Here is a 27,794-nt window from a genome sequence, read left to right on the forward strand (position 1 = left end):
TAAATCGCATGGACAGAGGAGCCTGGTGGGCTACAGTCCATGGGGTCACAAAGAGTCAGACACGACTCACACACACACACACACACACACACACACACACACACACAGAGGTGAGAGTGGACCCTGTCCACAGCCACTTTCAGCTGAAAGTTCTGGATCCCAGGGCCAGGCCAGGCGAGGCCGTGAGGAAAGTCCATTCCCAGACACAAGGTGTGACAGACGAGCCCAGCCCTCTCTTTCAGGGTCCCCACTTGCAGAGGCCCGTCAGGTCCAGCACATGCACCCGGACTGAGAGACTCAAGGATGCAAGCCGTCTGCCCTGGGTTCCTGCAGGGGGAAGGCTGCAGAGTAGGCGGAGGGGACTCTCTGGCCCCTGCTGGTTGGAGAGTTGGTCCAAGGAGGCCCCTCCCCGCCTCACCTTCATCTTCACCCCAGGGTGCTGGCAGAAAGCCTGACAAGGCTCTGGCTGTCTCTGAGTGCCAGCCTCACCCCCACCCGCTCCCGCCTCGGATCCCCTGTACAAATACAGGGCTACTGCCAAGCGGTGGGAACAGTAAATCTTCCTCATTCTTTTATTCATGCCCTCACCTCTGCAGACAGCGTGGAGGAAAAACAAACCCCGCCAAATCCCCGCGGGCTCCCGCAGTCTGGCAGTCTCTTCTCTGCTCCTCCCCAGGCCCCTCCGGGAGCCACAGGCCAGGAGCAGAGAGCCACAGTCTCGGATGGGGGTGTCAGCCCCCTCTCTTGACAGCCAGCTCCTGTCACAGGCAGAGCTCCGGCCCAAGCTCTGCGGACCAGACATCAGGGAGACCAAGGGAAACCCAGCCATCAGCATCCCTGGCTTCTGGGAGCAGTCCTGCTTCTGCCTCACCTTTCCCTCCTACCCCAGACTGCAGGGCTTCTGGGCCTGGAGGGGCCAGGCTATTTATTCCAAACACTAAGCCAGATGAGGTGTGGCTGCCCTGGGTGCCAGCTGAGAGACCACTGAGAGAAAGGAGGGGCAGTCAATTGAGCTACAGACCCCACAGAAGAGGGACTCTCTGGCCGATAGCCTCTGGGCCAGCGCAGCATCGGCTGATGTCACTGTCTTTGTAAAAGAGTCCAGATCTCAAGAATTCCAAGAAGCCTTCTCCTCCTGGGCTTCTTTTAAGCTCAAACAGACCAAAGAGAGATGGGAGGAGGCTGAAGGGCACTAGATCTTGCCATTTATACAGAGAAGAGGTGAAGGACTTGGCGTGACTGTCCTGCTTTGCCCAGAAACTGCAGATTTCTGGAGACACAGAGTGTTAAAACTGGGACAGTCCTGGGCAATCTGGGAAGATGGGGTCCCCTAACTGAGGGGCCGTGGGAAAGACTTTGCCCTCGGTGTGCCTGGCACACGGCACTGGAGAGAGGATGGCTCGGACCCAGGCTTCCTGGTCATGGTTCTGCAGGCCGAGAACTTTCTTCACTACTGAGCCACATGGAGGAGTAAAGGCTGGAGAGCAGGTCATCCTGTGGGCAGCTCAGGAGATGCCAAGGAAAAGCAGGCAGAAGGAAAGTGTCCACAGTCTTCAGGGCAGGGAGGAAATTCCCTCACTGTCTCTAGGGAGCTGGCACCATGGAACCCCACCCAGAGCCTGGCGTGTCGGGGAGTAAGCTGGGGAGCCCCTGAGAAAACATGCCCTTGAGCCCTTCACCAGGGCACGTGGGACAAGGGGAAAGATGGCTTTAAAATCTTCCTCCTGGGGCCTCAGCCTCCCAGGGACCCAGGAGGCAGTCGGAGCACAGCCCTGGCGTGAGCCTAAGAAGCCAGAGCAAGCTTGTTCCTTTAGATCTGTCCCAGGCAGAGGACCCTTCTCCATGGGGGTCCCAAGTGGACACTGTGGACAGACAGATGTCTCCAGAGGCAACAGAGGTTTGTGTTATAGCCAGCCTGACAAGGCAGATCCCACGGAGACCCCCTTGCCCAGACCCCTTATTTGACAGATGGGAGACCAAACCCCAGGGAGGCTGAGTCATGAGCTCAGGACAGCACATTCTCAAGGGGTTAGAGATGCAGACAGGACTATCTGCCATCAGATGCCAGAGCTTCCTCAGAAGAGAAGATGCTCAGAAGATAAGCCTAGTCCTGTGGAAGCCCTGGCCTTCCAATCACATTAGTGGAAGATGGCCCCTTCTGGAGTCATAACTCCTCTCTCCATTCTGTTCAAGTCCCCAGTGTGGTCCATCCCAGTACCAACCCCAGGAGAAGACCCTCAGCAGATTTCCCTACACTGCTCAGCCCTGCGGCTTCCAGGGCACTGGAAACCTACCATGGTTCCACGTCTCCGTTTCCTGGCCTTGGAAGGTGTAAGAAACGCCAGCCTCACCTCTCAGTAGGAAGCGGCTCCCCACCTACTATAAGGAGCCTTCCTAGGGGTGGAGGTATTTAAGACACAGCTTAAAGGGCCATCAACCACACTGGGCTCCAGTGAGTTTAGCAGGAAGCAGGGCTCTGGGGTGATGCAAACCCAAACACACATTCTGGTGTGTCTAAGGAGGGAGGTGGAGAGGGATCCAGACCCAGGATGCCGAGGGAGGTGAAAGAGTGGGAGCAGGTTTGGGTGGGTTCTCTTTTGAGCAGCCAGGAGGGGCCTAAGTGTATGGTCAGGAGAAGGCAGAGGAGGGAGAGAGGAAACAAGGAAGAGACTCGGGAAAAGCATCTCCTGACAGCCGATACACCAGCTTTTAGCATTTATAACACTTCCAGTTTCCTCCTATTGTGGGTGAATCCAACAAGTCCAAATGTAAAATGCAGGAGACAGCCTGAGAAATGTTCCCAAGGAATGACAGGGCTGCCCCCTTGTTCACGGCAAGTCTTCCTAGGAGAAGCAGGACTCTACAGAAAGTCTAACAAGAAGAGAGCCTGCACCCCGCAGTACCCTCCAGACCCCCAAAGCACAGAGAAGGAGTAGACAAGAGCAGAGCTCTGCCCTGGCAGCTAGGAGCCTCCCTTCCTGGGAAGCCTCAGGAAGCTGCAAGCTCTCCCCAGGCAGTTGGGAAGCTGAATCCCTGGGGAGAGAGACAGGTTTCCTGCACACAGAACTGCCCTGACTTAGTCAACAACAGGCTCTTGGAGCTCCCTTAGCAATTACTGCCACTCAGCTTCATGGCTGGCCACTAATAATTTATTGCAAATGTCTCATTGCTCCAATAAGGCAGCCACTTCTCTACCTCTGAATTCCCTGCAGAGCGTAACACAGCTGGGCACCCCAGCTGGTCCTCATTAAAACCCTTCCAGTCCTGAATCTTCCCACCCTCCCTCACTCCCATCTCCAGCCCTGCTCTCTAGCAGCCAGCCCAGGACATTCACTTCTCATTTTTAAGGGCTGGATTGCCAGGTGCCAGTGCCGGAAGGGCAGATGAGAGCCTCTGAGTCTGTAGATCTGACTGGTAGCCTGGTGAAATCTGACTGGTAGCCTGGTGAAATCTACCAGGGCCATCTATAGGCAAAGAGGGAATTGCTATTAGCAAATTCTCTAACCAGCATTCTCTTTATTGTCCTCCTGTGGAAGATACTCATTTGTAACATTTTGAATCAGATCATGCAGAACTGACTGTAAGAACATTGCTCAGGAAGGGACTCTAGCAGGAGCCACTCAGCTTCCCTGGTTTTGATTTCCTCGCGTATAAAAAGTAGATAGCTATGCATTACTATGGACAGGTGACTAAACCAGCCCTCTATTCTACACTTCTGTGCAATATTGGACCATCTCGTTCATCTGTGTGCAAAACAGTGAAATGGATTTGGCATAAAAAGACTCAAGGTTCCCATCCTGGCTTTGGCCCTTATTAGCTGGTTGGTACTGGGAAGTCACTTAAATCTTTCTGAACTAATATTCTCACCTGTGAAACGGGCAAAATAATATCTTCACCACATAGATGGTATGAGATTTAAATGAGATACCACATGAGCAGGATTGCTAAACTGTAAAGTAGTATCCAAATGTTACTGATTATTAACAGATCATAATGATTATGGTAAATAAAAACCTTCTAAATAAGCAAATATAGGGGATGACAGAAACACAAAAAAGACCATTGCTGATGGATTTGCTGGTAACTCTTGCCTGCCCAGGGAGATAGGCTGCCCTGGAATTGCCTCTTGAAATGGAGACTTCGAGCAGAGGAGTAAACGCTGATCTCAGGATGGGGGCTGGAGGTTAGGGCTCTCAGAACACAGGGTGAGGCTACCTTCCACCTGCTGGGGCCCCTCCCACGTTGCTTCTGCAATTTGGCAGCAGACTCCCAGCAACCACTTCCCCAGGTGATAATACCACAGTAAATTGTGGCCCTTACTTTCTAAGCACTTCCTGCAAAGGAAGCAGACCCTCCAGAACTGAATCTTCATTTGTACTACCCCTCAAAAAATGCTAACAAACTCATGAAAATAAGCTGTGTTATTGCTAAATGCTAATTGCATTTCCTTGGGTAAGCACCATAAAAAATTCATTGCAGTTTTTAGAAACAAGATGCCAACTGCATTTTAATTGCTAGAGAGGAGAGAGTCAGGGAGAAGCTTAACCAGGAAAATGCTAGCTGGGCAGAAACTCAGAAAGACATCCCCCTAAGCCAGAAAACCCAGTCCTGAAACAAGAGCTGAAGAGAGATAGGTCTTGTGGGCCACCAGACCCTCCCTGAGGGAGCCACTGTCTCAGTGGCCCTCAGACATGCAGGATCAGAGCACTTGGATATCTGTAACATTGTTTGTTGCCAATCATGACATGTAGATTGAAAAAATAGAGTCGCTCAGTCATGTCCAACTCTTTGTGACCCCGTGGACTGTAGCCCTCCAGGCTCCTCTGTTCATGGAATTTTCCAGGCAAGAATACTGGAGTGGGTTGCCATTCTCTTCTGCAGGAGATCTTCCCAACCCAAGGACCGAACCTGGGTCTCCTGCATTGGAGCCAGATTCTTTACCTTCGAAGCTACTAGGGAAGTCCTACCAGATGTAAAGAAGTACATAAATAAGCGCTAGAGAGATGAGCTCCAGAGCTTTAGGAAACACGCACGGGAGGAGATTATTCTACTACCACCTTCCCGTGGGCGTGTGAGAGAGAGAAGGGGGAATGGGAGGAGGAGACGGAGACCGTACTTCGCTTTAATACCGGAAGTCCTGGACCAGTTCACAGAACTGTCATTTTAAAACCTCCCCACTGTTCCAATGCCGAGCGGAGTATTCTGACAGTGGTCTCCTGCCTTAGCGCAGCAGAGCCAGCCAGAGCCAAGTGAGAGCAGGAAGCAGGTGAGATCGACAGGGAGTTGGGAGGATCCTGGCTCCGTGGGCTGAACCTGGGCTGACCCAGTCTTGACCCCATTTGCCCAGGAGCTTCCCAGTCTGGGTCTCTGGGGAGGCACTTCCCCGGCCTGAGAGTGTGAAGAAGGCAGGCCCAGGGCAGGCTTGGGCGTCCTCCCAAAGATGCGCACAGGACCGCAGAGGGGATGGTGTAGGAGGGCAGGCTCCTCGCTGCCGCTGACAGCCTCTTCCTCTCCAGCTGCTCCCCTGCCCCAGCCCTCTGCTACCCCATCTTCCCAGCCCAGTCCCAGCTTCTCTCCCGTCCTTGAGGCGCTCCACTGAGATAGAGAGACTGGAAATCAGGGCCCACGGAGACAGGCACAGTGGCCTGGAGGCTGGCCGGTGGGTGGTGGCTGTCTCCTGTGCACGGAAAAGAGATCCATCCATGCCTTCTGCATCTGGGGCTGCTTCTCCTCCATCTAGTGGACCTGCCAGAGAGCCCAGGAAACATGCTGGTGTGTAGTGAGAGGGAGAAAACTAATCAATAGGAGTGGGGAAGGGAGTCCTGGGCTGAAAGAGAAAGGAGCTGATCCACAGCGTAGCTCCCCCCTCCATGAGCCAAGCAACTAGCATTTCAACAGACCACTTATTTTATATATATAGCTGTGTGTATATGTCCAAAAGAATCTTAAAAAGAGTGAATATATATGTCTGTATAACAGATTCACTTTGTTGTACACTCAAAACCAACACACTTCTGTAAATAACTCTACTCCAAGAACAATTTTTTTAAACATCACTTAACCACTCAGCCCCTTCATTTCCACTTCTATCAAACAGGACTAGCCTATCCATTTCTCTAGGGTTTTTGTAAGGTTTGAATGAGAAGATGGATACATAGGCGTCCTATAAACTCTACAAAGTGTATTATCCACCACCTGCCCTGAGCCCAACTTTGCAGAAAGATGCACGCCCTGCATTTGTAAAGGACTTTATACAAATCACATGCTCTTGTTCTCTCACTTGCCTCTCCCACTGTAAGGATGAAGTGGAGAGGTTGGCTCAGGACCACACAGAATGAATTAGTTGCTGAAACCAGACTGCTAGATGCTGAGCTCTCTCCCTAGTACAGGGAGGGCAGGCGGGACCAGGGAAGAGTAATGGTCATAAATAAATGCATCGTAACACTTGGGTCACACACTCCAAGCCTGGAGCTGGGCAGGCCTTACTTCATGTAATCTTCACATATCACAGCATATAAGATAGACTGGATGGTTATAACCGGGAGACTGAAGTTTACCAAGCTTAGGAATCTGGGCTACAAATTCGGGTCGATTCTTCCCGACTGAATGCTTAAACTGATAGAATGGATTCAGCTGTCATAAGCATCACTTCCTCCTTGCAGTCTGAAACCTTCCCCCGCCCCCAGCAGAGGGTCACGGTTTTGAGGGTTGGGTCTTTCATAAACCAGTCTTCTCCACTTGCCCCCACTCACCTGCGCCACCGCGTCCTGAATCCAGTCCAGGAACTTGGGAACCTTGGCGTAGACTCTGGGGTGGCTGGGTTCTGCGCAGCCACGTCCCCAGCTGACCACCGCCACCAGGCGCCACATGCCCTCATCCAGGCACACCAGGGGACCCCCTCTGTCCCCCTGAGGGATCCAGCCACCGGACACAGAGAAGCGGGCAGTTAAGTCCCTCCTGGTGGAGGGGCACCAGCGTGCTCCCCGCCCCCACCCCAGGCTGGGCGCTCACCCTGCACTCCAAGCCGTCCTGCTTCCAGGATGAATCCGGTCTCGCCTCACCCCTCCTTGACCCTCACTGCGCTGCCCACTTGCCTGGGCTCCTCCTCTGCTACCAGAGAAGACATCCGCCAGGCACCCAGCCCGAAGCCCCTGCCCCGCACCAGGCCCTCGGCCACACCTAGCAGGCATCCATCCTCCCGTCGAGGTAGCCAGCACACAGTATGTGGGGCGTCAGGGCCCCGCTGTACACAAGAGCTGTTGCAGAGCTGGGTGCTGAGAAGAGGGACCAGAGTCCTGGAGCACGTCGTCAGAGCTGCGGGCTGCAGGGAGGGAGATGGGAGATGGGAGGGTCACAGACAGAGGTGGGGGAGGTGGAGGCACTAGAGGGCGTTAGGGACCCCAGGGACATGGAAGCCCAGGACTCTGGCCAGGAGGGTCCATCAGACTTGGAGGGAGGGGTATGCATCACACATACACACTGATGCTGAGGCCCTGGCACTCCTGGGAGGCGTGGAGGGAGAAGAAAGGGCCTGGTTTCGGGGGGAATACCAGTTTGTTCTCCCGGAAGGACCCTGGGGCCCCCCGTCTGACCGAGGGTGATGCCAGAGGAGAAGGGGACTCGTGGTGCCCTGTGGCCAGGGAGGAGGAGGCCGCGGTGCCTCACTTCTGGGGACAGATGCCTCGCCTCCCAACCCCCACCCCCCATCCTGTGCACCCAGGGCCCTGGGAGCTGACTCACTGTGGCTGGGGTCAGTGTGGCCCCAGCCAGACACCCAGCACTCCGAGCCCCTCGGAAAATCCCGCTCTTTGGCCGGCAGGCACACGACGCCCACAGTGTGTGCGGAGAGGCAGCGGTCCTGGGCCCCACTCAGGCTCCACCCCTCTGCCCCCGAGCCTGGGCGCAAGGACCAAGGCCGGCCAGTCCTCCTCGCCCCTTTCTTCAAACAGTCCTAGTTCCAGCTTCCTGTGTGGCTGTGCGGGCCAGGCTCTGTACCACCTGAGGGTCACCATTCACGCAGAGGACAGTGTGGAAACTGCTGTGTACCTGGCGTCCTAGGCTGGACCGGGTACACGTGATACCTCCCACCTGGGACCAATGAGGGATGGAAACTCATGCTGGGCTCTTGTACCTAACCTCTCCTAATGAGGACCCTGTGTGGATTTTCCCCAGGGTGTCTAGATCCTCTTGGGACATGGTTCCAAACCTATGGGACCCGTTCTATGGGTGAGCCCGAACCTGATTTTACAGAGCGTGTAGACCTGCCATTAGATAAACACCACTTCACTGGGAGAAAGTATTTCCTCTTCGTTTCTCTTTCAGCCCCTCTGCAATGAGGAGAGAGAGACTGTCTGGGCCGCTCTGGGCCTCTCTGGACTTCCATCCTCCCCTTCTAAGCACAGAGAGAGCAGCCTGAGTCAATAGTTCTGCAGAGCACAGTGCCAAGCTGGGACCTGAGCACTGTTTTGCTTCCAGTCTATACATTTTTGTGGTTGTTATATTCACTCTAAGTCATAAGGTCTCCAGTCTGGTGGAAACCTCAAATTTCCCTTTAAGTCTATTTAAGTCAATTTAGAAGCATTAGCTGTTGAACAATAGTGCAGAGAGCACTCGTGTATGGTAGACTCTAAACAGTATAGAGCAACATGTGTTGCTGGGGATTCCCCAACAGGAACCAATGGAAGGGAGGAGTGCTGAGTGTGTATGAGTGTGTGTGTGTGTGTGTGTGTGTGTGTGTGTGTGTGTGTGTGTGTGTGTGGTGTGAGAGTAAGCATGCATAGGAGTAGGTGTGCCTGTGTACTTATGTGAGCCTTGCATGAGTGTGTGAGGGCATGCACAGGTGTGCGTGTGTGCCTGGCGCATGCATGCGGAAGAGAGAGCTGGCCTTCAAGGGCAGACACTGTGGAGGAGGCGCCCTGCCCGGGAACTGTTTGCCTCCTGAACTGGGAGAGAGTCACTTCCCTCATCTGTACACACCTGCCTCAGCTCCCCGTCAGGCTTGTCATGAGGATGGGGAGGTGAAAGGGTTGTTACAAGGATGGGGGGTTGGGTGAAAGGATATTTAGTAAAGTAAGTCTTATTAACCATAACATAGTGCTACTTATTAACTGTTATCCTATTAAAGTGTTGTGTGCTAAGTTGCTTCAGTCATGTCTGACTCTGCAACCCTATGGACTGTAGCCTGCTAGGCTCCTCTGTCCATGGGATTCTCCAGGCAGGAATACTGGAGTGGGTAGCCATTCCCTCCTCCCGGGGATCTTCCTGACCCAGGGATCAAACCTGTGTCTCTCATGTCTCCTGCATTGGCAGGCGGGTTCTTTACTACTAGGCCACGTAAGAAGCCCAGTAACTATATAGTTAACTGTCATCCATCCTAACCCAGCTGGAACCTGGCACCAGCCTGGGAACTGGGTGGAGCAGCCTGCTGGAGATGGAGTCACTGGGAAGCTCTTCTGGGGACCTCGAGGCAAATTCCACCTGCCACCCAGCTATGATAAGGGCCAGACCCTTTGTCCCCAAAAGAGCACGTGGAAGAGTTGGTGTAACCCAAGGTCCCCGTGATGCCAGAGTCCATGACAGTCCGCAAATGAAGTGACCATTGTGAGGTTCACAGCACAGGGGGTCTTAGGAACCCTCGCGGCTCCCACCCTCCACCCTCACCGCAGCCTCACCTGAGAAGTGTAGTGGGGTGTGGAGCTGCAGGAGGGCCACGTCATAGTCGTGGTTCCGGGTGCTGTACAGAGGGGGGGTGATGATCCGCTCCACCACAGCCCCCTGGTGTGGCCTGACCGTTCTGTGGCTGACCAGCCCTGCATGGACCCGCCAGCTGGACAGGCAGGACAGCCTGAAACTGCACATGGAGGCCGTGCTGAGCCCGGGGGAAGGAGAGGCAAAGATGCTGACATCGGTGAGGTGTCAGGTGGAAGAAGCCACCAGAGAGGCTGTTAGTGGGGCCCCATCACCGGGCTGCAAGTTCCCAGGACCCAAGCCTTTTCAAATCTGCCCCAGCATTTGGCAAGACACTGGGCATGCAGTAGGTGCTTAATAAATGCTCAGGCCCGGATGGATTGAGAAGTGAGACGCCATGGTCATCGGCCACTACTGCCTCCCTCCAGCATAATGCCCTCCAGGTTTTGCAACAGATAAGGAAGTGATCACTAATCTAGAGCCAGACATCCTGGAATGTGAAGTCAAGTGGGCCTTAGAAAGCATCACTATGAACAAAGCTAGTGGAGGTGATGGAATTCCAGTTGAGCTGTTTCAAATCCTGAAAGATGATGCTGTGAAAGTGCTGAACTCAATATGCCAGCAAGTTTGGAAAACTCAGCAGTGGCCACAGGACTGGAAAAGGTCAGTTTTCATTCGAATTCCAAAGAAAGACAATGCTCAAACTACCGCACAATTGCACTCATCTCACATGCTAGTAAAGTAATGCTCAAAATTCTCCAAGACAGGCTTCAGCAATACGTGAACCATGAACTTCCTGATGTTCCAGCTGGTTTTAGAAAAGGCACAGGAACCAGAGATCAAATTGCCAAAATCCACTGGATCATGGAAAAAGCAAGAGAGTTCCAGAAAAACATCTATTTCTGCTTTATTGACTATGCCAAAGCCTTTGACTGTGTGGATCACAATCAACTGTGGAAAATTCTGAAAGAGATGGGAATACCAGACCACCTGACCTGCCTCTTGAGAAATCTGTATGCAGGTCAGGAAGCAACAGTTAGAACTGGACATGGAACAACAGACTGGTTCCAAATAGGAAAAGGAGTACATCAAGGCTGTATATTGTCACTCTGCTTATTTAACTTATATGCAAAGTACATCATGAGAAACACTGGACTGGAAGAAACACAAGCTGGAATCAAGATTGCCGGGAGAAATATCAATAACCTCAGATATGCAGATGACACCACCCTTATGGCAGAAAGTGAAGAGGAGCTAAAAAGCCTCTTGATGAAAGTGAAAGAGGAGAGTGAAAAAGTTGGCTTAAAGCTCAACATTCAGAAAACGAAGATCATGGCATCCGGTTCCATCACTTCATGGGAAATAGATGGGGAAACAGTAGAAACAGTGTCAGACTTTATTTTTGGGGGCTCCAAAATCACTGCAGATGGTGATTACAGCCATGAAATTAAAAGACCCTTACTCCTTGGAAGAAAAGTTATAACCAACCTAGATAGTATATTCAAAAGCAGAGACATTACTATGCTGACTAAGGTCCGTCTAGTCAAGGCTATGGTTTTTCCAGTAGTCATGTATGGATGTGAGAGTTGGACTGTGAAGAAGGCTGAGCACCGAAGAATTGATGCTTTTGAACTGTGGTGTTGGAGTCCCTTGGACTGCAAGGAGATCCAACCAGTCCATTCTGAAGGAGATCAGCCCTGGGATTTCTTTGGAAGGAATGATGCTAAAGCTGAAACTTCAGTACTTTGACCACCTCATGCAAAGAGTTGACTCATTGGAAAAGACTCTGATGCTGGGAGGGGTTGGGGGCAGGAGGAGAAGGGGACAACAGAGGATGAGATGGCTGGATGGCATCATTGACTCGATGGAAGTGAGTCTGAGTGAACTCCGGGAGATGGTGATGGACAGGGAGGCCTGGCGTGCTGCGATTCATGGGGTCGCAAAGAGTCGGACACGACTGAGTGACTGAACTGAACTGAAGATGACACGTGAAGATGGCTAGATGACTGGGAAGATGGGAGAAAGGAACTCCACACACTGTCTCCTACTTGGCCCCTAGTTCCTTGCCCTCCTTGGATTCTGGAAACTGCTGCTCCCCCTTTGGTATGCTCCGTAAGAAGGGAGGGTGTGTCAGAGGCTAGGGCGGGGAGTAAGGCAAGGAGGTCACCTGCCCAGATCAGCAGCTGGTGGGGGACAGAACAGAGGCATCCATGGGGCGACGCTCTGTTTCGGCAAAGCTGTGTCTGCAGGAAGGGCCCAGTGGGTGGGTGGGCAAGACATCCCCCCCAGAAGCAGGCGAGCCTCCCACCAGGGCTCTTCCACCCCAGGGCCATGAGGGAGACCTCCTTCTCCCACCGCCTCCTTCCCAGACCCTGGAGGGGACTCACCAGAGCACTTGAGAGAGACGATCTGACCAGAAGCACAGCGGTCCCTGCAAACCAGAGGCAGCACCAGCAAGGAGCTGGACAGGGACCCAGCCCAGCCCAACGCCCCTCGGGGCCTGGAGGAGGGGGCGTTGTTGGGGGACAGCAGACAGGGCCGCTCAGTGGCCACAGCTGTCTGCTTCCTGCACCCCTGCAAGCCTTCAGACCCCTCCTCATAGCAGGTCTCCCAGGAAGTAAGCATGCTCTGCCTGACCATTCAGGGGGTCGATGTGGGCAGAGCCCAGAATTACAAATGGAGCACTGATGGATGTAAAAATTCAGTTGTTCCCACTGAAGCCCCAGGTACGCTCAGCGCGGATAGGTGAGTGAGTGAATGGACATGGTCCTTCACCTCCTGTTCCAGCCCAAGCTGACTCCACTTAGTCCAAGCCCTCTGCCCAGCACTGTGTACTCACAGCCCACCCTCCTCTCCCCTCCTCTTTCTTAGCATAAACCTCCACTCCTTTCGGACCAAAGCTCTCTTCTCTTTGCTCATCTCTTGCCCCCAGCATCCAACACCTGGATCCTCAGTTGCTACTGGTTTCCCAAACCCACAGCCCTCCGACTCTCCTGGCCGAGTCTGTCCACGGCTGTTTCCCTTTGCCTGTTCAGATATCTAAGGCAGGAGCACTGCGTTCCCCTGATGGAGCATCAGGGGGCAGGAGCTGGGTCAGAGGGGCTAAGGTTCAGATGGGAACAGTGGCTGCAGAGGTGAGAAGGCTTCAGAGCAGGGTTGAGAGGACTGCTGGAAAGCTTGAGGACGCCCACCCCCAGGATCGGGGGAAGGTCCGTTCCAGAACCCTCTCTTCTCTGCAGAGTCTCTGGGTTCCAAGCAGTCCACTATCTCTCTCCTGAGATACCAGAATCATCCAAATAAAGTGTGGCAGGGGTAAGGGGGACTAGTTTGGAGGCAAGAGCCTGATTTCAAGACATGGTGTGGCCAATTATCAGTTCTGCAACCTTACACAAGGCCCTTTACCTCACTGAGTCTCAGTTTCCCCACCTGTGAAATGGGAATAAGAGTACCATTTCAAATCCTCTGACAATAACACCCAATCCTGCCATTTTTGTGAGGGGCAAATAAATTATGTATATGGGCAGAACTTTTATGAAATGAAATATTCCTCTCTGTCGTCCTATCTTATGCCTCTGGTGTCCTTACCACCAGGCTCCCATGATAGGAAGATTTTTGTTGGGTTGTTCATGGAAGTGAGGAGCACCACTCAGTCCCACCCCCAAGCCCACCCCTTCCGGAGAAGCCCTACCTCGGCTGCCACACCTCCTCCAGGAAGCCTTCTAGTCTAGGAGAGAGCTGAGCAAACTCCTTGGAACTATTGAGCCTGATGTCAGACAGGTTCACTTCCTTGTGGTGAGTGAGTCTTGATAGGAAAGAGGAATAAAATGGGTGGAAATTGGCTTTAAATGGCAATACAAGAGACGGGGGGTTAGCATAACAGAATGTACAGGAGATACTGCACCAGGCTAGTGACTGAGCAAGACTGACAATGAATGACTTCTGCTGGGATTTATATTTTGTTGAAAAGCAAAGATGCCCAAAGGAGAGAAACAGGCTTGGGCACCATCATGCCCAGAGACCAGGAGACAACCAAAATGACCTCTTGTCATTTCCTGAGTACTCTGATGGTAGCAGGCAGGGTCTCCAAATCCCCTCCCCGACCCCCCCACCCTCCACCTTCCCCAGGCCCGATGTCCGAGGCTCCTGCAGACCCACGCCCCCAGGGCAGAGCTCCAGCTTTCGTAGCAGACCAGCAGCCAGTCTGGCCGGGCCCTCAGCTGTACTTCCAGCAAGAAGTCCTCAGAAGTGTTTATTCTGAAAGATACTGAGACCCCAGCATGAAAGCCACTTCCCATCTGCAGCGGGATGGAGGAGCTGGACCCCTCACCATGGGCCCTGAAGAGACCTTCATGATCGCCTGGTTACCCAATGTCGGGCTCCCTGTCCCCCGGGAGCCAGCCAATGCTGAGAACAAAAGAACCCCTCTCTGTGCTGCCCTTTAGGTTTGTGTTTAACCAAACACTTTCACACGTGCTCCGTCACCAAGGGTCACAGCTGCCCAATGGCGTGAGAATGCACATCCTCCCCATTCTGCAGCAGGTAGTAAGGCACGAAGGTGAAGCAACCTGCCCTAGGTCACAGGATCTGCAAGTGATGGAGCCAGGTCATCCGATTTCTGGAGAAGGCAATGGCACCCCACTCCACTATTCTTGCCTGGGAAATCCCATGGGAGGAGGAGCCTGGTGGGCTGCAGTCCATGAGGTCGCTAAGAGGGGACACGACTGAGCGACTTCACTTTCACTTTTCACTTTCATGCATTGGAGAAGGAAATGGCAACCCACTCCAGTGTTCTTGCCTGGAGAATCCCAGGGACAGGGGAGCCTGGTAGGCTGCCGTCTCTGGGGTCACACAGAGTCGGACACGACTGAAGCAATTTAGCAGCAGCAGCAGCAGCAGCATCCAATTTCAAATCTTGTGACAGTGCTGGTGACGGTGCCCACTTATTGAGCATCTGCTTTTCCGGGCTCTGTGGTAAGCTCCTTTACTTTATGCTCTTGTTATGCTTACAGCTTCGCGCAGTAAATATTTTCATCTCCACTTCATGGAGAAGGACATGGAAGCTCAAAGAAGTAATGTATCCAGAGGCACACACAGCTAGCAAAGGCAGGCAAGCCTATCCTAAATAATTTCTGTAACTGTTTCTAACCCTAGCTTTGGCAGCACGGTATCTTCTGACCCTCCACCCTTACCTGGAGGGGAGGGGAGAAAATGGGGGGTTGGGGATGGGGAGGTAGTGTGGTGTGAAGTTTCCAGCCCTCTACACCTTCTTTGCCACTGGGTCAAGACCCGTGTCCACCACACACTGGCCTCCAGCACACACCTGGCTCCTCTTGCCCTGCATGGCAGGCTCCCTCTGTCCAGATGGCAAGTTGCCACCTCTCCTGGAAGCCTGGGTTTTTAGCCGTGGCCCCACTAGGGATCAAAACAGTCCCCAGGAAGTGCTGAAAGCCCTGAATCAGAGATCAGCTTCTGGAGGCTGGACCAGGGCCTCACCCTCACAGCACAGGAGATGCAGGTGGATGACAGCAAACTGGAAGGATCCCAGCGCTGTGCAGGGGCCCTGGGCCTGGGGGGTGGGGAGGGCAGTCTCCCCACCTTGGGGGTGTGGCTCACCTGTTCTGGGAATCGAGGGGAGTAAGGCTTCCTCACTGCTGGCCTCAGAGCAGTTCAAAATCATCTCATCCTGCAGGGCTCCAGGAGTGGGCTGAGAGGCAGCTGGCCACAGATACAGCACTTCAGAAGACAAAGACAAGGAGAGGGTCACAGAAAAGAGGCTGGGAAAGGAAGGGATTCCCCCAGGAGGGGGCCCAGGCGCAGAACAAGACACCTGCTGCAGAGGGAGGGAAGGCAGCCTCTGGGGACTTCTCACTACCACCCTGCTTTAGGCAGGTCCCTCCCAACACGCAGAGAGGCGTCACATCCTCTGTCTCATCTCTGTATGTTTGTCTCTCTCTCACAACGGGAAAGATTTCCAGGTGAAGCTTGACCAGGGCCTCCCTGGATCACCTGCTCAAGCACATTTCTCACTATAGGATGAAAACATTCCTCTGCATAGAGCCCAAGGCCCTCCAGCTGGACCTGCATCCCGTCTCCACTTGCTGTCAGAGAAGATGGAAAAGGCAGTCATCGCACCTGCCCTAGACACCCACTCACTTCCTGTTCCTCTCTCCCAGCACCCCCAGAATCCGTTCTTGTCCCTCCCCTAGCCACTGAAGGTCCCAGTACTGACCTAGAAGCCAGGAGCCAAAGCCTGCACCAGCCAGCAGCCCCAGGGCTCCCAGTACTGCCCAGCAGCGCCGCCCAACACACCAGCGCCTGCCCCAGAGACTGTGGGGAGGGCAGAGGAGTGTCTGAGGGTCCTGCCCCTGACTACCAGCCCACTGCATCCCAGACAGCCAGACAGCCACCAAGCTGCAGCAAGAGTTTGCCCCACTGCACCTGTCCACCTTCCCCTGACCCATTATCATGGGATGGGTGGGGGGTGGTCAGAGCTCTGATCACAGGAGCCTCAGAGCCCACTCAAGCCCCCAAATGGGAAACAGAGAGAAAGCAGTCTAGGATGGATAGTGAGAAAGCCTCTGGCCATCAGCCATTTAAGTCTGACCTAGGACGATCTGGGGAGAAGGAAGCTGGGGGATGTGGGAAGATCGTCCCTTCACTGCCCCACCCTGTCATTCCCTGGTGGCCCAGTCTGGCCTGCTGGGTTGCTGCTGGGTCTCAGGCTCCCGTAGTGAGTCTCCTGGCTCTGCAGATTCTGGCCTCTCCTCTGCATCCTGAGCCTCTGTGGGGGCTTGGCCATCCAGCGTCGGGCTCTGCAGAAACAGCTGTCACTCACCAAGAAGAAAATCTCCACCCAGCACAAGTCCTCACTCTCTAACTCCAGCCACACCCTCGCTGCCACTTGCAAGTCTTTTTCCACCCTGGGGACTCGGTGTGTGTCCCCACAGAGGCCCCCCGAGCCTCCCAGCTCTCGTGGAACCCCTTGCCATACTCACCTTACTCTCACCCACCCAGTAAGTGTCCCAGCAGACACCCGAGCCTTGACTGGGCTGATTCTGAAGCCTACACTTCTCACCGCCCCCTCACCAGCATGGAGGGCATCCACTGAGTCCCTCAACATCCCTCATCAGATCCTAAGATCCCACCTTCATCATTCCCTCCCATCTCAGAGGAAGAAGAGCCCCTCCCCAGTGAACAATGCAGTCACTCACCCAGTAAATAGCATTTAGCCCAAGTGGACAGGCCACGATGGGGGTGCTGTAAGGAGTTCAAGATAAATGAATGTGGACCTCCACCACCACCAACCCGAGAATCTACGTGTGAGTCCTTGAAAGTAAGTTGTGTTCAGCGACAAAAGGGAAGTTCTGTTCAGCTACCACTGGGATTCAAAAGGACAGCTTTCTTCTTATTGGGAACATCAAGAAAGGCTCCCTGGAAGAGGCAGCCTTTGAGACAGGCCCTCATAGATGAATAGGGTTGAAATGACATATATGGGCATTGGGTGTTTCAGAAAAAGGGTACTGAGGAGGCAAAGGAATAGGAGTAAGAAAGCTTAGAGGAGGGAAGGTCAGACATTTGTCTGAAGTTCATGACCCATGAAGAAGAGTAATAGAGAGTAAGATCTTGGCAAAAACGTGGTAACTTATAAGCCCTCCAAATTTTAATTTTCTCATTTATGAAATAAGAGTGATAAATCCAGCTGAGTAGCCTCCCCTCTCTAGCCTTGTCTCCATTCCTTCTCCAAGCCAGAGTGATCTTTCTAAAATGCAAACATGAGCGAGCTAACCTCATCGTCATAGCACCCAGTAGGTCTCTGCAGCCTTCAGGAGCACCCTGGCATGACGCGTAGCATCTTCTGTGATCTCGCCCTCCTCAGCTCTCCATCCTCACCTGCCAGTGCTAACTCCTCCACAGCAGGACTCGGGGTCATGTTAACACACATGCCCATCCTCACACCTTCACACACGCTCACTCCATGAAGGCATGGCGACTGCTCTCCCTTTCCACACACTGACCCCTAGGACCCTTCAAGCGCCATCTTTTCAGGAAGCTTTCTTCAGCCCACAGGGCACCTGTTGTGACCCTATATTACGCTCCTTTACTTGTCTGTCTCGCTCCCCTTTCTCTCTGGTCTAGGATCCCAGGGTCTGGCTCAAGTCCTAGCACAAAGTGGGAATTCGATTAATGCACATTGACTAGAAGGAAGGAAAGAAAGAAGAAAGGAAGGCAGAGAAGAAAGAGGATGGGAAGGAGGAAGGAAGAAACTAAACAGATTATGTGGCTGAAAGGGTTTTATAAAGTAAACCACAAATATTAAGTATAATAATATATTAATAGTGTGTTAGTTGCTCAGTGATGTCTGGCTCTTGTGACCCCGTGGACTGTAGCCCTCTGTCCATGGAACTCTCCAGGCAAGAATACTGGAGTGGGTTGCCATTTCCTTCTCCAGGGGATCTTCCCGACCCAGGGATCGAACCCAGGTCTCCTGCATTGCAGGCAGATTCTTTACCGTCAGAGCTACCAGGGAAGCCCAGTGTATTAATTAGAAATATGTAAACGCTATGGATCATTTCTTCAGTGAAATTATACTCCACTCAAGTTGAAAGAGTCCCTAAAGTTGAAGTGATGCCCATTTCCCCTGCAGACCACCTTCGCATGTCAACAGACTTGGTCTGGAGAGAATTTCAGGGCACGCTCAGCCTTTTTTCCTGTCTCAGATCAAGGGAGCCTGGCTTGACATTCAGACTCTGAACAAACTGGCCTCACCGGGGACGCTACCCCAACTCAATACTCACCTGTCCAGGCTCCTGTGGTAGCCTGCAAAAATGGTCTTTAATGACACAGGTCCTCCTTTTGAGTTATAATGATTTACTAAGAGTCGCCTCTTCCCCCTGCCTCTGGCCTGAGTGGCGCGCTAGGCGGCGAGGCGAGGGCAGTCCTCCTCAGAGCCGCCGTTAGACTCGAGGCGACTTGCGGTTGAGCCCTGGGAAGAGGGAGCGGCTTCTGCGAAACCAGGCCGTCTGAGGTAACTTAGAGGCGGCTTCCAGTTCGGCACCGGCTCCGAAGGCGCCCAGAGACCCCTGCCGCTGCTGGGCAGCCGGGGGCGTTTGCTAGGCCCGCCGTCAGGCTCCTGAGGCTGCTTTCTGCGCCCTTTGCGCGGGTGGCGCCCCGAGCCGCGCAGCTGGAGGCCTCTCGGGTACTGCCCATAGGCCCAGTGCTCGCGGGCGCACCCCGCGTCCTTTCCACTTTGCTGCCTCTACCTGTGTTTCCTTTACTGGCTGGTGTGACTTTCATGCATTGGAGAAGGAAATGGCAACCCACTCCAGTGTTCTTGCCTGGAGAATCCCAGGGACGGGGGAGCCTGGTGGGCTGCCGTCTATGGGGTCGCACAGAGTCGGACACGACTGAGGCGACTTAGCAGCAGCAGCAGCAAGAGTCGCCTATGGGCAAAGCACCTGGCTTCGCCGTGTGGGGGATGAGAGAGGGAAATCGATGTCAGCCCCCAGAGAAAATGAAACCAGAAGGCTGGCCACACGGACCCCCCTCTAGGATCCAGCCTGTGCACCAGAGGCGAAAGGAAAAGAGGGTGGCAGAGGATGAGATGGTCGGATGGCATCACTGATTCAACAGACATGAAATTGGGCAAACTCTGGGAGATGGTGAGGGACAGGGAGGCCTGGCATGCTGCAGTCCATGGGGTTGCAAGAAATCAGACTCAACTTAGGCACTGAACAGCAACAAAGAAGCCCAAAGGTGGAGTCAAGGGTGGGGTTGAAAGAAAGAGAGGCCAGAACAGGGTGTAGCCTTACCATGTGGGTCAGTGGCACTGATGAAAGCCTGGGGGTCTGCTAGGCAATGTCCTGGCTCTGTTCTTGGATCAGCATTGATTAAATAGCCTGGCTAGCTTGGCTGGGGCTGAGGTCTCCCTATATCACACATGGCTCCTCCCTTCATCGCCCTACACACACACACACACACACACACACACTCATACACACACAAGAGAGACAATGAACTCTGCTCAGAAACCATGAATAGACCCCTTGTTGCAGGAAAGGGGGGCAAGGGCTAGGCTGGGCTGGGCAGCCCCGGCCCCTCCCATCTGCTAACTGGAAGCTTAGAAACAGAGAAAAAGGTTACAAGGAGGAGGGGAAGCCAGCTCCTGTTGCTTAGCAACCAGGTCCCTTGTGCCAAAAAGTGTACCCCATCCATGCTGGCATAATACCCTCCCCTTTCCTGCTGACAGGGCTGTATTCAAGAGACTGACATCAGCATTTGCTGAAATGTTTCTGAGCCCTGCGGATGAGATCTCACCTCTGTGTGGGTTGGCTTTCCCAGCAGTCTGGGGCTGTCTCCGTGCTTCAGTTGGGATGATGACAAGGAACCTGTCACCTCTCTTCTCTGGGCTGCACTTGTCACCCCAATGCCAGGGAAATGGGCCCTCTCTGCCTCACTGCCCTGGGAACCAGCTGCTAAAGGAGACTTCAGTGCCATGTTGCTTCAAAGCACGAGGATGGGCTAAACACACCTGGGAGCCACATCTGTTTAGCCAAGGAGGCAGAAGAGGTCCCAGGGAAGGGAAAGGCTAGTGTGGCTCCTCCTCCTCCAGTGCCTCTCAAAGATTCCTCAGATGGGACAGTTAGGAAGACGGGTTTTACAGTCAGCCTTCATCCAACCCCACTTCTGCTCCTTCCCTTATCCAGCCTCGCCTGTAAAGTTATGATCATAGTACCTGCCTCATAGAGCTGATGCTGGAATTAAATGAGTTACTGGGTATCAAACTCTTAGCTATTGAAGATAAAACTTTTAGCAGACTTCCGTGGTGGTACAGTGGATAAGAATCCAGTCTCCCAGTGCGGGGGACGTGGGTTCAGTCCCTGGACAGGGAAGATCCCACATGCCGTGGAATAACCAAGCCCACGCGCCGCAACTACTGAAGCCCTTGCAGCTAGAGCCCGTGCTCCACAACCTGAGAAGCCTCCCCAAAACGGGAAGCCTGTGCCCACAGTCACTGCAACTAGAGAAAGCCCAGGAGCAGCAAGGGAGACCCAGCACAACCAAAATACATCAATACTGGATCTTTTAAATATATTTTTAAAATTCTTGTAATTTTATATCTCCTGTCTAACATAGACTCTGTGTAAATATTAGCTGCTATTATGGTATCATCATTCTCATCATCACACAGAAATCTCCACACACAATACAGTGAAGAGACAGAGGTCAGCTATGAGCCAGTCACAGAAGCAGGAGGAGAACACGACGGCTGGAGCTGAGAAGCCTTTGGCCAGGCACTGAGGTCTCTGGACAATACTCTTCAGCCTACATACGTGAATACTTCCTGTGTGTCAGGAACTAACCTGGGCCTGGGGAACGATAAGTCACAGTTAGGAGCTTGCAGTCTGGGAGGAGAGATGGGAACAGATATAAAGAACTGTTTTTGTGAAAAGTGAAATAACGGAGGCATGAACACAGAGGTTCAGGAGAATGACGGGATAGCTTACTCCTTACCCAGAGGACCCAGAGATAGCTTCACAATGGAGAAGATATTTGAGCTGAATTTCTGAGAAATGAGAAGGCAATCACATAGAAAAGCATTTCAAGTATAGTCCAAGGGATACCAGTGAAATGGCAGAGTAAAGGCTCTCAAAAATTGTCTCCTCCATAACAATGAGAAAACTGGCCAAAAATTTGTCAGAATCAACTTTTTTAGAACTCTGGAAAATAATCAAAGGCAAAAGCTATGACCAACTTAAACAACATATTAGAAAGCAGAGACATTACTTTGCCAACGAAGGTCCGTCTAGTCAAAGCTTTGATTTTTCCAGTAGTCACATATGGATGTGACTACATAAGGAAGGGTGAGCACCAAGGAATTGATGCATTTAAACTGTAGTGTTGGAGAAGACTCTTGAGAGTCCCTTGGACTGCAAGATCAAACCAGTCAATCCTAAAGGAAATCAGTCCTGAATACTCATTGGAAGGACTGATGCTGAAGCTGAAGCTCCAGTACTTTGGCCACCTGATGCAAAGAACTGATTCATTTGAAAAGACCCTGATGCTGGGAAAGATTGAAGACAGGAGGAGAAGGGGAGGACAGCAGACAAGATGGTTGGATGGCATCACTGACTCAATGGACATGAGTTTGAGCAAGCTCGGGGAGATGGTGATGGACAGGGAAGCCAGGCGTGCTGCAGTCCATGGGGTTGCAGAGAGTTCGACATGACTCAGCGACTGAACTGAACTATATCAACATGGGAAGAGATTATTAGAGAAAAATGAGAGACCACAGCTAACAGCATACTCAGTGGTGCAAAGCTAAAAACTTTCTTCCAAGATCAGAAACAACACAAGGATGCCCACTATTGCCACTTTTATTCAACATAATATTGGATGTCAAATCATATTAGGCAAGAAAAAAATAATAAAAGGCATCCAAATTGAAAAGGAAGAAGCAAAACTCTCCTTATTTGCAGATAACATGATATTATATCTAGAAAATCTTGAAGACTATTAGAGCAAAAAATAATGGCATGGGTGTGCAGTTGGGGAAAATTCTAGACAAAAAATACAAAGAAACCAAAAACCCAACTGCCACTTCTGAAGAGCTGCCCCCTACACACACCACAGCCCTAACGGGTAAGCAAAACACCTAAACCACCCCTCCAACTTGACCCCTGGACACACCCCTACCCTCACTCCATATAAGAAACACTGCCCCTCAGGGAGCAAGCAAGTTTGGGAAACTGTTATTTGTTCCTGCTCCCCTCTGCTGCAGAAAGAGCCCCAATAAAGACTTACCTGGAAACAAATGAATTTAGTAAAGTTTGAGTATACAAAATCATTAAACAAAAATCTGTTGTGTTTCCATGTACTAATAATTAACTATCAGAAAGATAAGTTAGAAAAATTATCACATTTATAGTTGCATCAAAAAGAATAAAATGCCTAGGAATAAATTTAACCAAGGAGGTGAAATATTTGTACACAGGAAAGCCATAAGACATTGATTAAAAAAATTGTAAAAGACACAAAATTTGTGCTCATGGATTGGAAGAATTAATATTGTTAAAATCTTCATACTACCCAAATCAATCCAGAGTCAATGAAATCCCTATCAAATTTTCAATGGCATTTTTCACAGAAATAGAACAAACAATCCTAAAAGTTGTATGGAACCACAATGACTCTCAAATAGTCAAAACAACCTTCAGAAAGAGGAATAAAGATGGAAGCATCACACAACCTGATTTCAAACTATTTTACAAAGTTATAGTAATCAAAACAGTATAGCATTGGCATAAAAACAGACACACAGATCACTGGAACAGAATAGACAGCCCAGAAGTAAACCCATTGTCAATTCATTTGTGACAAAGGAGGCAAGAATATACAATGGGGAAGGTTTGGGCTTTCCTGGTGGCTCAGTGGGCAAAGAGTCTGCCTGCAATGCAGGAGACCCAGGTTTCACCTCTGGGTCAGGAAGATCCCCTGGAAAAGGAAATGGCAACCCACTCCAGTATTCTTGCCCATGAAATCCCATGGACAGAGGAGTCTGGCGAGCTACAGTCCAAGGGATTGCAAAAATTCAGACATGACTTAGCAACTAAACAACAACACAACATAGTCTTTTTAATAAATAGAGTTGGGAAAACTGAATAGCCATGTGTAAAAAATGAAACCAGATGCCTATGTTACACCATACATGAAAATCAACTCTAAATTGATTATAGATTTATATTTAAGATCTGTTCCAAGAAGAAACAGGGGATGAGCTCCTTGACATTGGTCTTGGCAATGATTTCTTGTATTTGACACCAAAACTAAAGGCCACAAAAGCAAAAATGAAAAACTGGGACTACATAAAAGACTGCATGACAAAATAAAACTGTCAGTAAAGTCAAAAGGCAACATGGAGAATGGGAGAAAATTTTGCAAATCATATATTTGATATATGATAAAATATACAAAAAACTCGTACAACTCAATGGCAAAAAAAAAAAAAACAGCTTAAAAATGGGCAGAGGATATGGCCTCTTCCTGGCCATTCCCTCAGCCTGGCTGTCCAAGAAGTCTCTTGTCTCTCTCTCTCTGAAACTCCCTCCATCCAAGATGAGCCATTCTGGGTCGCTCTGGCCATCCCGCTGGTTTGGACAGGATACCTGCCTCTAGAGTGAGGTAGTGGGAGTGTAGGGTTCAGAATTTAAGAAGGTACTCACTAGCAAGTCGAGTGTCAGCGCCTGCATAACCTGAATGATGCCATCTTAAATCAGGCGCCCTAGTGTGCTTTATCCAAAACCCACTGAAGCACAACCCCACTGTAATTTCACCCCGAAGATTCAGATGTAGTCTCACCCTAGTCCTGGCCCTGCTCCCTGGCCTCCCCGCACTGATATTCCCTGACTCCGCTGGACCACCTCTCCAGATTAGCCTCCTCTTGAGCCTTGCTTTCTTGCTTTCTCTCCTCCATCAGTTTCTACTCTCAAAAAAAAAAGAAAAAAAGAAACAAGGGCCTTTTGCAACCGCCCTTCAGCTGGGACCTGGTACCTCCAGAGAGAACACACTGTGATCTTTCTCCCCTACCCAAATGGAAATATCCAAGTTCAAGTTATATGGAATTCTCATATGTATAAAGTTTTTTAAAAGAGACCACTGTATCTACCATCTCTCTTATCAAGGGAGAAAGCTGATGCTCTGAAAAGCGAGTAAGTCATAGCACATTGGAGGCCATCCAAGCCCAGGTCTCCTGACATCTGGCCCAGGGTCTTCCCCGCTCCCAAACAAGCCCCACAAGCCACATATTCACTGCATGGGCAGGCTCCAAGAAAAGAAATCCCACCTGTGACTGCCGCTCCAGCCAGTGCCTATGTAGTTCCAGCTTGATCATTATCTCCCCTTCGCGTCTGCCAGTGAATGACAGCTTCAGCCTTTGTGGATTTAAGCCTGCCCATGATCTCTGACTGCCTCCCCTGTGGATTTCCAACTTGCTTAGACGGCCTCCATAATTGCTCTCACTTTATCCTCTGGAGGGGGAAAGGTTGGTGCTCCAGGAGGAAAACATGTCTGGTGTCATACCGGCTTGAGATTCTGGAACACTCTGTATATCCCCCTTAGTCCCATCTATCCCCCCTCTTTAGCTTCATCTATCAGCAATGAGTCCATCAACCTCACGGAGTCTCCATCTGTGGCATGGTCCACCTACACCCACAGTACCCCGCATCCCCTCAAATAGCCCCGCCTCCTTCAAGTTCTGTTTGGATCATCCCACCGAGGTTAGTTCAAGCCACCAGACCCTCTACTGCCATCCCACAGTCTAATGAGCCCCAAGCCCATCCCCTTCCATCCAACCCTCTGGAGAGTGTTTATCTCAATGAAGAAGTTAAATGAATGACTCCTAAGTCTAATAAGAAGGACGCTTTAATGAGTGAAAATTGGGAAAATGCTAGATCCAGCTAACTTATTCCAGACCATTATTGCATATCAACAAATAGTGAAGAAACCCCAAGTGTCTGTTGCCATATTGCTTGCTTTGAACACAAAGAAATAGATGAACGTGTTTTAGAAGGAAAAGAAATCTATGTGGTCTCATATGGTAATGAGCTACTTACTTTCATCAGCATGCTGTCTCAGAGCACTCCCTTCTGTCTTGTTATTTTGCCTGAAGTCTAGAATAGGGGGTGCCCAAGCATTTTCAAGAGGGGAGGGCAGCCCCTCAGAAGGGTCCTGCAGGGCCTGGCATGCGTGTGTGCTAAGTCTCTTCAGTCGTGTCCAACTCTGTGCGACGCTATGGACTGCAGCCCGCCAGGCTCCTCTGTCCTTGCGATTCTCCAGGCAAGAACACTGGAGAGGGAGGTGACTGCTACTCACTAGCCCCTCACTAGTCTTCTCCCCTCAGTAGCCCCTTTGCTCTACAGCAAGAAATTTGACTTTTCTTTGGCAAATGGAAATCGTGAATATCTTGGGATTATCTTTGCCTGCTCCCAACTCCTTACCTTCCAGCAGTCATGCAAATAGGTCATCTCTCAAGTTTATCCCTTCTTCCAACTACCCCTAGCTAACCCCCGACCATCCGCCAGCATCTTCCCCAGAGTGACTCTAACACGCACCCAGTTTGTCTCCTGCTTCTCATCTATCCCATTCTAATCAGTCTGTACCTTTACACCTTCCTTTTCAGGAAATCTAGATGCTCAAGTGTCAACATGAAAGGATAAAATAAATGAAAAATGCACCCTTCTTTTTCTACCATGCTGCCAAAGCAGCATTTCCCAGAGCAAATCTAAACAGATTAAAAACCTACCATGGCTCTCCAGCTCCCATGATAAAAAGCATTCATTCATTTCCTCACTCATTCACTCAGCAAGTTTTTGTTGCTTCCTACCAAGTACCAGATATACCATTCTAGATTCTGGACTTAACATTAACGAACGAGTCAGGCATAGCCCCTGCCCTCAAGGAGTTTACAGTCTAGTTGGGTCAAGCCAACAATTAGAGTGCCGTCTCTGACAGGGAGGAACAGGATATGATGGGAGCACCTAATGTGAATCCAGGGTGTTCTTAGCAGGGCACAGACGGTTTATTCCAAGTATATCCAACATACTTTTCTAGCCTAATTTTTTCTTCGCTTAACCCCTTTTGCATAAGCCAGTCTCCAGTCCTTCCTACACTAAATCACAGCACCTGTGTTCCTCCTGGCCTCTATTCCTGAAAGACCATCCCCCCTTTTACTAATTATTTTGGTCCACCAGTCAGCCAATATATGTTTGCTGAGAATGTACTATGTGCCAAGCACTGTGCAAGCACCAAAGATACAATGCTGAGCAAAAATCTCACTCAATCCCTGCTGCAAAGATAATGGGAAGAAACACACACGAACCAAAGGACCGCAGAAGGCGCTCAGTTACATCTGTGAGGAAGTGCTCTGAGAAGTACCAGGTGCAAAAGAGAGCTTGTAACAGACATAAGACGGAGTCTGAACCGTGTCCTCTGCATTGGCAAGTGGATTCCCATTAGACCACCAGTGAAGTCCTAAGCAGAGCCTTTAGAGTCAAGGTAAAGACTGGGCCTTTTCCCTAGAGCCACGGCAATCATTTTTTAAATGCAGCCCAGGAAGACTCGTCGTTTGGCTTGTACACAGTGACGGAGCTATCGATATCCAACGGCGGGGCGGAAGGCGTTTGTGAGGGGCCTGGCCAAGAAAGAGGCCCTCTGGATTCCCAGTGGTGTCCGTGACTTTGGAGCGGAGCCTCCGTGACAAGTCCTATGATGCTGCGACTATTGCGATGTCTGCACCTGGCGATCATCCTGGGGACAGGACACATGGTGCTCAGCCTTTGACAGTAATGCTGCTGACCGCGGAGGTAACACGCCCAAACTCAATGCCAGCTGTCAACATTCAGTGTGAAGTCACTGGCAATTACTGTTCGTCCCAGAGAATGGCTGATAATGCCTGTGTTCTTTTTTGCTGTCTCTGTTCTTATGTTTACAATCAGGTTAATGCTGGTATGCGGAGGAATTTCTTATCAATTGGGTTGGTTGATTCTGCTTTTCTACTGCTGGCTTTTTTACTTTTTTCTCAGCTGCCTGGTTGCTATCAGTTCTCTCACTTATTTGCCAAGAATCAAAGACTATCTGGATCAATTACCTGATTTTCCTATAAAGATAACCTCCTGGCATTGGACTCCAGCTTGCCTCCTGTTCATTGTTCTTCCGTTCTTTGCCTTGTTCATTACTTTAAAGCTTATCTGATCAACTGTGTTAGGGACTGTTATGAATACATCAACAGCAACATGCCATAGATTGCTGTGTATCCAGCCTTTGAAGTACCTCCCCAGTATGTTTTGCCAACCTATGAAATGGCAGTGAAGATGCCTGGGAAAGAACCAAGCCTCCTTATATACCTGCCTGAAGAAATTCTGCCTTTGTCAATAAACCCTGTACCAGCTTTTTGTCCTGTTTATTTTACAGAATGCTGCAAAACAGAGCTCTTCATACATGTTTGATACAAAGTACATTTTCCTTTGTTCAAGTATTCATTTTCAAACACTGATAAGCTATTTGAATACGTATTAAATATCAGATTTTGTTGTTGCTGTTGTTAAGAATATTAC

At 50.9% G+C, this 27,794-nt stretch overlaps 1 protein-coding gene and 1 pseudogene across 1 annotated transcript; one reads left to right on the forward strand and one right to left on the reverse strand.

Moving 5' to 3' along the window:
* Positions 1-238: 238 nt before the first annotated feature.
* TMPRSS5 (transmembrane serine protease 5) lies at positions 239-16,807 on the reverse strand. Its single transcript, XM_068987964.1, is given in 12 exon segments — positions 239-787; positions 5,389-5,595; positions 6,753-6,908; positions 7,180-7,249; positions 7,251-7,314; positions 7,741-7,839; positions 9,672-9,850; positions 13,376-13,489; positions 13,804-13,951; positions 15,301-15,420; positions 15,917-16,014; positions 16,683-16,807. Coding segments are annotated over 12 exon segments (1,929 nt in total).
* Positions 16,808-22,220: 5,413 nt separating this feature from the next.
* On the forward strand, positions 22,221-27,592 carry LOC138092086 (lysosomal-associated transmembrane protein 4A pseudogene; annotated as a pseudogene).
* Positions 27,593-27,794: the final 202 nt, after the last annotated feature.

This window comes from Capricornis sumatraensis, chromosome 16 (genome assembly GCF_032405125.1).
Source record: "Capricornis sumatraensis isolate serow.1 chromosome 16, serow.2, whole genome shotgun sequence".
In the NCBI taxonomy this organism is placed as follows: domain Eukaryota; kingdom Metazoa; phylum Chordata; class Mammalia; order Artiodactyla; family Bovidae; genus Capricornis; species Capricornis sumatraensis.